Raw genomic sequence first — 10,818 nt, 5'->3', positions numbered from 1 at the left:
CCGGGGCTGGGCTGAGCGCAGCGCGGGGATGCCAGCGATCACAGGATGCGACCAGGGGAGTGATGGGTGGAAACGGGGCTGGTGCAAGTCTGGGAGCACAGGGGGAGCCCGCGGTGGCCAAACACCCATGGGGGAGCGGGGAGAGGCCGTGGGGTGCCTGTGGGGGCTTGCTGGCATTGGGGGAGGTGCCCGGCTCTTGCCCTTGCTGCAGCAGCAAAAGAGGGAGGGCTGGGCCCCCCCCCGCCCGCCACCAACCCCAGGGCCCCTGGTGGGGGCTCAGCGCCCAAGGGCTCAGCCAGCTGATGGCAGGTCCCGGTGCGGTGCCGGTGCCAGGGCTGCTCCCCGTGGCCCCGAGCTGCCGCCCTCAGCTCGGCGCTGCGCTTTCTAGGAATCGGCTCTTGCCCAAGCGACGCTGCCAGATGTGGGAGGAAGCTGCCACCCCCGGGCAGCCGCACCCGCCCCCCCGCCCCCAGCTGCTTCCTGGCCCTTGGGGGGCCGGGGGTGCTGGTTTCCACCGCGACTGGGCACCGCTGAGCTGGTGCCAGCAGCCACAGTCCAGCCCCGAATGAGCCCGTTCCCCTGGGCCCCGTGTCCCCACACCCTGTCCCCCCCCATGCAGGCAAGAGAAGGCAGACAGCCTGGCCTCTGGAGCAAAAATAGAGTTTATTTCCATTTTTATTGCATATAAAAAAATAGCATGTATTTCTCTGGGGCTCACCCAGCTGCAGCAATAACTACAGTACAAAACACGTGGCTCGAGAGCCCCCGCCGGGGCGGGCTGTGAAATTTCCAAGACACAAATATGGTTGCGTGGGCCGGGGGGAGCTGCCGGCGCAGCCACGAGAGCAGGGGCTGTGCCAGGGCTGTGCTGGGCTCGGGGTGGCCGAGGTTGTGTCACTGTGGGTCCTGCTCGCCCCGGCTGGCAGCTGGGCCCAAATAACTTAAAACTGTAATAAATACGCTGAGTTTAGCTGGCGGAGCGAAGCTGCAGCCCCCCCAAAGGTGTAGGGGCTCCCCTGGGAGGCTGCTGCGCCCCTACGGCACCTCCGTCCTCCCCTCCCTCCCTCTTACCTAATGGCTAATAAATATTAATTAATGAAACGATGCTGAATAGAAATAACACCCGTCAGACCTGTCCCTGCAGGCTGCAGCCCAGGCAGGGGGATGCTGCTCTGAAGCCTCTTCATCCACGGATGAAGACGGTTCCCCCTTGGCTGGGGGGCTGCTGTGGGGGTACCCGCAGTGCCCCGTGCGAGCCGTGGGGAAACTGAGGCACACGCGGTGCCCGGGGGCTCAGCCCAGCTCCGAACCTCATAGCAGAGATACGCTTTTGTTTAAATATTAAACAAGGGTGATGCTGCGCACAGATACCTGTGCACGGATGCCACCGCAGGGCCGGCCGCCCTGCTCGGGGGCTGATGGGTGGGGGAGCATCCCCAGCCAGATAAATATTAAATAGCGATAAATATTAAATAAGCGGAAAAACCGGACGCTCCCGGGAAAGGGCGCTCGGGCCGGGACGTAAATAAATAGGGCGCGGTGGTGCGGGGCCGGGCATCAGAGGCGGGCGAGGTGCCGCAGCGCCCGGTACGCCGTCTGCAGGAACTCCTGGAAGTTGGCCAGGATGAAAAAGCCGCCGACTTGGTGGTGGAAGCGGGAGGAGAAGGCGGGGAGGGGGCCCCGGCCCCCCGTGGGGTACGTCACCGTGGGGTACGTCACCGTGGGGTACGTCACCGTGGCCAGGCCCAGGTCCTCCATCTGCGGGCGGGTGGAGGTGGAATCAGCTCCGGACCCCGAGACGCCCGGCAGCATCGCGGCGGAGCCCGGGGACACCCCGCTGTCCCCCAGGAGCGCACCCCGTCCCCCCCGTGTGTGTCCCCCCTTACCTGCTGCTGGATGTTGGAGGAGAGGTTGGCAGCGTCCAGCTGCAGGGTCTCCACCAGGCTGGCGTGTCCCGGCAGCAGCTCCAGGACGGCGGCGAGGGAGCTGTGGTAGGCGCGGAGCCCGTCGCGGATCTGGCTGAAGCAGCCCTCCTGCGGACGGGCACGGCCGCGGTCAGCGGGGCTCGGCACGGCACGGCCACTGCGAAGCCAGCGCGGCTGAGACCGGCCGGCTCGTGACAGGGATGGGCCGCCGGCACTCACCGTCCGGAAGGCGCGGCTGTGACACTGCTCCAGCGGTGCCTGCGCGATGCCCAGGTCCTGCTGCACCAGCACCAGCTCTTCCTTCCGGCACAGCTGGAAGGTGGTACACTGCCGCCGAGGGGGACAGGGTCAGGGTGGCCGGAGGACCCCGCCGTCCCCCGACACCCCGTCCTGGGGGTGTGGGACCCCCCCACCCCACAGCCAGGAGGAGGGAGAGGATGGGGAAGACCTGCCGGGCGGTGAGATGGGGACGGGACCAAACCGCGACGCGGCTGCCCCGTCCGGCGCGTGCCCCGGGGGGGTCCCCACGTGTCCCCGAGGGAGCGGCGGGGCCACGCGCCGTCACGGCCCCTGCGGGTGCCCCAGCACCTCGGGGTTGAGCGGCGTGGGGGGAGGCCGAGGCGCTGGGGACGCAGCTGGCTCCCGACCTCGCGGTGCCGATAAGGCCAGGGAGGGGAAGGTCACCTTATCTGCGACCCCGCAGCGCCCATGGCCACCGTCCCACCCCCTCCGCCGGCCGCGGTGCCCAGGACTCACCACCACACTCTGCAGCGTGGCCACGTCCACCCTGATCTTGCGGGTGAATTCGAGGTTCTTGTGCAGGAAGAGCTGGAAGTCCTGGTCCCCCGAGAGCTCGGCCAGCGGCGCCCCGTGCAGCGCCCGCCACGGTGCCCACAGCAGCGCGCCCAGCAGCGCCAGCATGCCTGCGGGGACAGCGGCTCAGCCCTGGGGACACCCCTGTCCCCACCCCAGCGCCGGGCTCTGGGCTCGGGGCCCTTGGGATGGCGGCACTGACGCAGCCTGGGGAAAGGGCAGGGACCCCCCCCAAAAGGGGGAGAGGGACGGGGCGCTCTCTGCGTCCCACCAGCCCCACGGAGCCGGGGCAGCGGGTGGGGGCTCTGGGCGTGTAGGGCGTGCAGCGGGTGCTACAGGTGGGGGCAGCGGGAGCACTGGGAGCACTGGGAGCACTGGGAGCAGCGGTGCTGGGGCTGCGGGTACTCACGGCTGAGGGAGCACATGGTGCCCGGGTCGGCGTCTCCTCCGCTCTGCAGCGTGGCCCAGCCCGGCCCAGCTCCTGCCCCGGCTCTGCGCGGCCTCATCGATCAGGGCATTTATAGCGGGCGCCGGGGATTCACACCGATGTGGCAACCGTGCCGATTGCCTCATTGTCTTAATCACCAACATGCAAATCCTGGGAGCTGGGTGCTGCGGCCGCTGCCCACATCTCCTGCCCGTGGGGCTTTCCCGGGGGCCGGCGGGCAGCGGTGCCCCTCGGCGCGGCCGGACCCTGGCACTGGGGTGGGTGCCGGCTGCGGGGACGGCGCTGGTGGTGGCTCGGTGACTCATTAACTGGCTCGCGGGGCTCCCGCCTCGCTGGCCGGTGCCCAGCGGCCACAGGGTCACTCGCAGGTGGCCGGGCGAGGGGATGGCGGCTTTTCATGGCCGGGATCGGCACCATCCCCAGCCCGTGGGGGTGTCTGTCTGTCTGTCTGTCTGTGTCTGTCTCCCCCACCCGCTGCCCGAGCCCCTCATCCTGGCGTCAGGGCGGCCACCGGCCATGTGACCCTCGCAGTGGTGGAACCAGCTGGAGGTGGCCAAGGTGAGACCCCATCCAGGCACCTCCCAGAGCCACGGCACCGCGGCTCAGCACCCCGGGGCCACATCCTGCCCCGCTGGCTGCTGTGGGGCTGGGCCGTGCTCAGCGTCCCCGTGTGCAGCACCGAGCACCCACCCGCATCGGGGGGTCTGACCCCCCCCCCCCACCCCCCCCCACCCTGCCCCCAGTGAGGGGCGTCCCCGCCGGCCCCTTCGGGGAAGCGGCTGCCAGAGCAGCCCCAGGAGCGGGGCTGACTGCTCCCTGCCCCGCCGTGGTCCCGCCGCGATAACGGGGGAATTTTGGCTCGTGCTGGTTCCCGCAAGCGCTTCCAGGATGATCCGTTGGGCCGGTGCCAGCTGGGCCGGCTCCTGCCTGGCACGGGCCGGCTGGGGCACGGGGGCACCCGCTTGACCTGCAGCCCCGGGGTCTGGGGGGGGGGTGTCAGGGCAGGGTGACCCCAGGGCTGTGCTGAGCCGGGGGGTCTCACTCTGCACCACTGACCCCCAGCCTGCGCCCCATCACCACCCCCCTGCAGGCTGTGGGGAAGGCGACAGGGACAGGGACCCCCACCCTCGCACCCCTTGGCGCACACCGGGACAGGCTGCACACCCGGTGGGGGTACAGCCCGCGGGGTACAGCTGGCAGAGCCAGTCCCAAGCCCCGAGGAGCTGCTCCCGCTTCCAGCTGGGGAAAGGAACCCCCCTGGTGGCTGCAGCCAATCCGTGAGCACCACCCGGGGTCTCGCCCGGCACGAGGCAGGTGTTAACTCTGAAACCTAAGGATGACTTCTCTTCCCAGGATGTGGCACTGCTAAGTGTTCTGCCCTCAGACTGTGTGAAAGGACCTCGGCAGCGGAGCCTGTTCATGGGATTTCCTGGGAGAAACCCCCCTGGCTCTGCGTGTGCCCTCCCCGGGGCTGGGGAAAACCAGGGGCCCTTCCAGAGCAGGTGGCCAGCGAGGGGGCTTAGCGTGGTGCCCCCGAGGGCCAGGGGATCACCCTGTTCAGAGAGCAGTTGCCATCTTAGCAGGTTGATATTTTCAGGAATCGGGGTGGGGGTGATGTGAATCAGCGCCTGGTGGGGCCCAAAGCCCCCGTCAGCTTTCCAAGGAAGGAAGTGGTTGACCGGACCCGAAACCCTGTGGGTGTTGGGGCGCGGGCGGCAGAGCTGACCCAGCACAACCCCCTCCCTGGGCCAGAGCTGCCCGGTCTGGCCCTGGGGACTGTCCTGGGCATCCGCCCCGCTGCGGTTCTGCCTCGTGGCCACCCTTCCTCTGCGCCGGCCTCTTCCTGGCATCTGCCAACAAGCAAAGGCTTCCAGGGTGTCCCTGTGTCCCCAGTGCCAGATCTGGCACCCCCGAGGCTCTCGTTTTCCCAGGGGACCCCAGGGGTGGCGCCGACACAGGGCCAGGCTGTGCCCATCACCCCCGAGCAGCCCCGTACTTGACCCCCAGCCCCTGGCTGCCGGCCCGGGCGTGCCTGGGACATTCCCAGATTTCCCCAGAGGAGCCCAGCTGGTCCCAGATGCTGGTGGGACCCGCCCTGGGGGGTGCTGCGTGGCCCCTGCCCCCCTCACTCCCCAGGGCTGGGGGGAGGGGGACACAAGGAGGGGACAGCCTGACCCCCCCTGTGCCTTTCCCGGCAGGGAGAGGGGGGGGTGGTGGGGCTCAGCCCTGCTCTTGGGCCGCGTGATCCTGCTCTGGGCTTTGCAGCCCCGGAACAGAGCGGTTTTGGGGAAAGAGGAGCCTGGGATGGAGCAGACGGGGGGTCCAGCACCATGAAGTGGGGCCAGAGGTGGCCCCAGCTCATCCCCAGCCCTGGGGAGGGGAGCAGGTAACAGAAGTCAGCCCCCGCCCCCCGCATTCCCCCTCATAACAAACCTACGGCAGGAGCAGGCCAGGCTGGTGGTTTTTTCAACTTTTATTTTAAAAGTCATAATTGAAGCTTAACAAAGTTTTGACCCCATTATTATTGTGAGAGCTGGGGGGGACCCGCGGTCCCGGCGGAGCTGTGCTCCTGGGCCCCCCCCCACCCCGCTGCCGCCTGCCCCGGCCCTGCTGCCCCAGGAGCTCCCGATTCAGGGGCTCGTCTGCGCCTCTGCGGGGGCTCAGCAACGACCGTGACCACAAACAACCTTAAAATAACGTTTGTTTATTGGGGAAGGGGGTTCCCGCCGTGGGGGGGCAGGGGGACGGGAGAGCAGGGCCTGTGGCTGGGGGCCCAGGGAACCCCCGTGTCCACCCCCCCCAGTACAGACATGCAGGTATTTATAAAAGAAGGACAGACGGGGGGACCGGGGCTGCGTGGGGGAGCTCCGCTCAGACAGCATCTTCCCTAGGGACAGATAAAAAAATACAGCCAGGCCAGAGGCTCACGGGAAACCGTCGTCATCGTCCTCTGCCATCTCCTTTGCGAACTCCAGGTCCTGCTGCTCGCGCTCCCGGCGCTCCTGGAAGGCAAAGGCAAGAGGTTGGTGGCAGTTGGGGATGGCAGTCGCGTCCCTGCGGCCGTTTCTGGGAGCAGGGTGCGGAGCCCCAGCTGAGATCTCTCACCTCTGCAGATTCCAAGTCCTTGTTGTAAGATTTGGGTGGGAACCTCATGGCCTGGAAACAAACAAAAAAAAAACCAAAAACACAAAGGGAGAGGAGAAGCTCCGAGCTGAGAAAAGGCCTCAAGGCCGCCCCACCGCTGCCGCCAGCCGGGCCCCGCCGCGCTCACCTTGACAGACATGTTGTGGATGTCGAGACAGAAAGAGATGCGCTGGTGGAAGGCCAGCTGCGGCTCCCGGGTGGAGTAGATGTCGATCATTTCCTTCGACTGGACGTAGCCCTTCTCGTGGTTAATGCTGGCCTCGATCACGCCGTCCCGGATGGCCTGCAAGCCGGAGGGCACGTGGTCAGGGCAGCCGCTGGCTCCCAGGGCTGAGGCAGCGGTTTGGGGTGAAGGGAGGAGCTGGCTGCTGCGACAGGAGCGGGGGGCTCAGGACACAGCACACGGAGAGGGGACTTGGTGCCCTGGGTGGCCTCAGCACCCCTGGGAGGGGCCTCAGAATCCCAGAATCATCTCGGTTGGAAAAGCCCTTGAAGCTCCTCCAGTCCAACCATGAACCTCACCCTGACCGTTCCCAACTCCACCAGATCCCTCAGCGCTGGGTCAACCCGACTCTTCAACCCCTCCAGGGATGGGGACTCCCCCCCTGCCCTGGGCAGCCCATTCCAACGCCCAACAGCCCCTTCTGCAAAGAAATCCTTCCTAAGAGCCAGTCTGACCCTGCCCTGGCGCAGCTTGAGGCCATTCCCTCTTGGCCTGGCGCTGGTTCCTTGGCTCAAGAGACTCATCCCCCCTCTCTGCACCCTCCTTTCAGGGAGTTGCAGAGGGCCATGAGGTCTCCCCTCAGCCTCCTCTTCTCCAGACTAAACCCCCCCAGTTCCCTCAGCCGCTCCCCATCAGACCTGTGCTCCAGACCCTGCACCAGCTCCGTTGCCTCAACCTAAAACCAGCGACTGCCCCAGGGAGGGAGAGTTACGGGGACGGGGGACGGCGCGGGAGAGCGCGGCCGGCTGCGAGAACCAGGGGCCCAGAGGGACGGGACTTCCCACGGAGCTACCTTGGCGACAATGAACTCCGCATCCTCCGGACTGTCCAGCTGCAGCTTCTGGGCGATATCGGCCAGGGAGATGCGGGAGTAGGAGAGGCTGATCATGCGGACGCCTGTGGGGGAGGAAGGAGAGTGGAGCCACCCGGGCCAGGCAGCCCCAGGCCCGCCAAGCCCGCGGCCGTGATGGTCTCTTACCCGTCTTGATGACATTGTGCCTCAGACGAATGATCAGGGTGTAGGTGCCATCGGCCTGGAACTTGTGCCCAAACTGATCGAGGACTTGGTTGAACTTGGCCAGGTTTCCGGTCCTGACGGCTGGAGGAGAGAAGCTGTTAATGGGGGGAAGGAGTGAGGGCTGGGGCGTGGCAGGGAACGCAAGGAAGGGCCGACTCCCAGGCCTGTCCTCTCCTCCCGGGAGCTGCTGCCTCGGGTCCCAGAGGGGAGCGGGGGCCACAAGAGGGGAGAGGGGAGGCCACGAGAGGCCCCAGTCGTACCCTGAGTCAGGAGGAAGTAGGGCATGAGTGACCGCTTGAGGGAGGGCTGTCTGAACTGGAGCCTGTCCGGGATCTCCCCCAGCAGCAGCTCCACCACGATGAGCAGTTTGTGAACCTTGAGCAGAAAGAGACACGGTGAGACCCCGCGGGGCCCAACCCCCAGACAGCGTCCCTGGGGCCCCAGGAGGTACCGAACCCCAACAAACGTCCCGTCCCCGCTCACCGTCTGCTTGAAGCCGACAGCCGTGTGCTGCGGCGCCTTCCGCAGCGCGTTCGTCATGGTCCTCCGCGCCTCCGAGTACTCCAGCTGGATGGCCTTGATGCGCCCTGCGGTCACACGGGGCGGAAGGCGTTTGGAAAAGCCACCGAGTGAATCCAGCTGGATTCCACCCCGACGGGGCTTCAAATCCTGCCTGGAAGCCCCATCTCCAGCTGCTCAACGGGGTTCTCCAGGGAACCAGAGCCCTTGATCTCGGGTGCAGCCCAAGCTGCCAGCGCCGTGCGGGACTCTCTGCATCTCACCTGTGTAATAGAGGTACCGAGCCCACTCGTTGTTGTTGGCCTGCTCGGGAAACACGGACTTGGAGACGAGCTTTTCTGCTTGGTCGTGGAGGTTGTAGTGGAGATAGTTCCTCAGCAGCAGGTTCAAGAGCGTGGCCTGTCCGTCTGCATCGTGGCGCAGCGTGGCCGTCCGGAGCCGGGCGTGCAGGAAGCTGCAGGAAAGGGACAGAGCATGTCAGGGAGGAGGAAAGAAACAGCGTCTCTCACCAGGGGGGGCTCAGGGAGAGCCCGCACACAGGACCCACCCTACCTCCTGACCACGTCGAGTTTATTCAGGAATTCGTAGATGCGGGAGTGGTAGTAATAACATTTTGCCACCACCAGGTCAAGGGCGCGGCGGTTTTGAGAACTGATCTTCTGCATCAGGTCGTCGGATACTTTCTGAGCCTACAGGAATGGAAGAGAGGTCAGAGCAGAAGAACTGCTGCCTGGGAAGAGCAGAGAGACTGCCAGGGCTGCAGGACTGAGCCTGGCGCTGCCTCCAAACACAGCTGAAACAAAGGGAAAGGGGGGTGCTGCAGACGGGCAGGTCCCCGATGCGGGAGCACCACACGAAGAGCTCAGCTTCTGCGCTGGCAGCTCAGGGAACCTCACCTCCGGGTATCGCTTGCTGTTCATCAGGTAGATGACGAGCAGCAGTTGGAGGTAGGTCTCCACTTCTGGCAAGAGAGGGGCTGAGGCCGCCTTCCCCGTCCGTGGGCGGAACTGCAGCTCAGCTTCCGTGTCCATGGACTGGAGAGGGGAGAGAGACATGGTGGACCCCTGCCCCTGCGACCTGTCCCCAGCCTGTCCCCGGTGACAGCTTGAGGCATGACAAGAGCCAGCCCGGGCTGCTGGCACTACAGTCCCATCCCTGCCGAGACCTGCAGCGACTCATCCCATCTCCCCCGTGCTCCCGAGCAGCCTGGGTGTGTGTCCCAAGCATCCCCAAGCCCCTGCTCTTCCCGGTGCCCTCCCGCCCTGCACAGCGGCGTTCCGGAGGCTCCTCGGTGTGGGAACGGTGTCCCCTCCGCAGCCGGTCGCCTCTCCCCGTCCCCTGCTGCCGTACCTCCTCCAGGAAGCTGAGGAGGAAGTCCCGCATGGTGCTGTTGGAGGTGAAGAAGCCGTTGATGGCTTTGTGAAGCACGTTGGAGTTGAGTCGGCGCGAGGTGGAGGGCAGAGCCCGCAGCGCACGCAGGACGTAGCGCGGCTCCTTCCCCGACACGGCCTTCTCCAGCTGCTTCACGTGCTCTTTGATATCTGCGGGAGCACAACAGCCATGCCGTCAGCACGCGTCTCCTCTGCCGAACAACACAGCAGAGCGAAGCCGGCGCCAGGATCCCTCCAGGTGCCCCGTCCTGCTGCTCTCGGGTCCCTCTGTCCGCCCGTGGCAGTGGGGGTGCACGGCCTCGGTGTCCTGGGTGACCTGACCTGACCCCGCGGCCATCCCTGCTCGGGGCAGGGGGCTGGACGAGACCCCTCCAAGGGTCCCTTCCCTCTCGATGGGCTCCAGCCTCCCTCTGCACCCCCGCCGAGTCCCACCACACCGTTTCTGCAGCTCCCCCTGCCCATCCTCACAGGGACCCTCCAGGGGTTCCCCCCAAAACACGCCTCCCACCCCCCTTTCCCTCACAGGGCCCCCCCCCCTCCCCTTCCGCACAGTGAGTCCCCATTCCCCTCCTGACACCCCTTCCAGCACCTCTCCCCCACATACACCCCCCCACCTTCCTTCCCCCGCAGGCACCCCCACACTGCCCCCTCCTACACAAGGACCCCCCCTCTATAGCCCCCCATTCCCAGCCCCCTCTCCTACAGGGGTCCCCACAGAAGCTCCCCTGAGCTGGCCCTGCTCCCCCTCTCCCCCATGAGCCCCCAGCCGACACCCCCCCGCCCAGATCCCCGTTACAGGGACCCCTCCCCGGTGCCCCCCGCCCTTCCCCTCAACCTCGGGCCCCCGCGCCCCCGCCTCACCCTCCAACGTGACGGCGTCAAGCTCTCGCTGCGGCTGCCGCTCCCCGGCCGCTTCGGCCGCCGCTGCCTCCTCCTGCATCTCCACGTCGGGGGGGGCGGGCGGCGGCCCGTCGGGGGGGGCCTTGGCCTTGTCGCCGCGGCGGCGGGACGCGCCCTCCTGCTTCATGGCCGGGCGCGCCGGGCCGGCCGTGACACTGCAACAACCGCGGGGCACGCCGGGAGTCGCCAGGCCCGACCAGCCGCACCGGCCTCCCCGCCAGGCCCGCGCAGTCGAGCGCCGAGCACGACACCGCTCGGCTCCCTCCGCCGGGCCCGCTCGGCTCTTTCCGGCTCCCGCTCGGCTCTTCCCGCCCGCAGCCCGGCCGTTCCCGCCCGTTTCGCGGCGCATGCGCAGACGCTTCTCGCCGGCCGCGCTGAGGCGAGGTGCGAGGCCCAGGCGCTGCCCCGGTGAGCGGCCGCGGTTCCCCCACGCACCT

The 10,818-nt window shown here is 67.1% G+C and overlaps 2 protein-coding genes across 2 annotated transcripts; both read right to left on the bottom strand.

Moving 5' to 3' along the window:
- Nucleotides 1-644: 644 nt before the first annotated feature.
- On the bottom strand, nucleotides 645-3,194 carry CSF3 (colony stimulating factor 3). Its single transcript, XM_074849447.1, has 5 exons — nucleotides 3,148-3,194; nucleotides 2,682-2,848; nucleotides 2,145-2,252; nucleotides 1,887-2,033; nucleotides 645-1,758 (listed from the first exon to the last, which is right to left on the bottom strand). Exons 1-5 carry the CDS (start codon nucleotides 3,161-3,163, stop codon nucleotides 1,558-1,560), a joined length of 639 nt encoding a protein of 212 aa, XP_074705548.1. The 5' UTR covers nucleotides 3,164-3,194; the 3' UTR covers nucleotides 645-1,557.
- A 2,447-nt stretch (nucleotides 3,195-5,641) lies between these two features.
- Nucleotides 5,642-10,547, bottom strand: PSMD3 (proteasome 26S subunit, non-ATPase 3). Its single transcript, XM_074849824.1, has 12 exons — nucleotides 10,343-10,547; nucleotides 9,441-9,631; nucleotides 8,987-9,124; nucleotides 8,643-8,779; nucleotides 8,354-8,544; nucleotides 8,055-8,158; nucleotides 7,832-7,946; nucleotides 7,533-7,652; nucleotides 7,347-7,450; nucleotides 6,458-6,613; nucleotides 6,292-6,342; nucleotides 5,642-6,188 (listed from the first exon to the last, which is right to left on the bottom strand). The coding sequence occupies exons 1-12, from the start codon at nucleotides 10,506-10,508 to the stop codon at nucleotides 6,111-6,113; spliced, it is 1,551 nt and encodes a 516-aa protein (XP_074705925.1). The 5' UTR covers nucleotides 10,509-10,547; the 3' UTR covers nucleotides 5,642-6,110.
- Nucleotides 10,548-10,818: the final 271 nt, after the last annotated feature.

Source organism: Strix aluco, chromosome 24, assembly GCF_031877795.1.
Source record: "Strix aluco isolate bStrAlu1 chromosome 24, bStrAlu1.hap1, whole genome shotgun sequence".
In the NCBI taxonomy this organism is placed as follows: Eukaryota; Metazoa; Chordata; class Aves; order Strigiformes; family Strigidae; genus Strix; species Strix aluco.
Note: the sequence above shows the minus strand (reverse complement) of the source record. Positions and strands in the feature narration are given on the sequence as shown.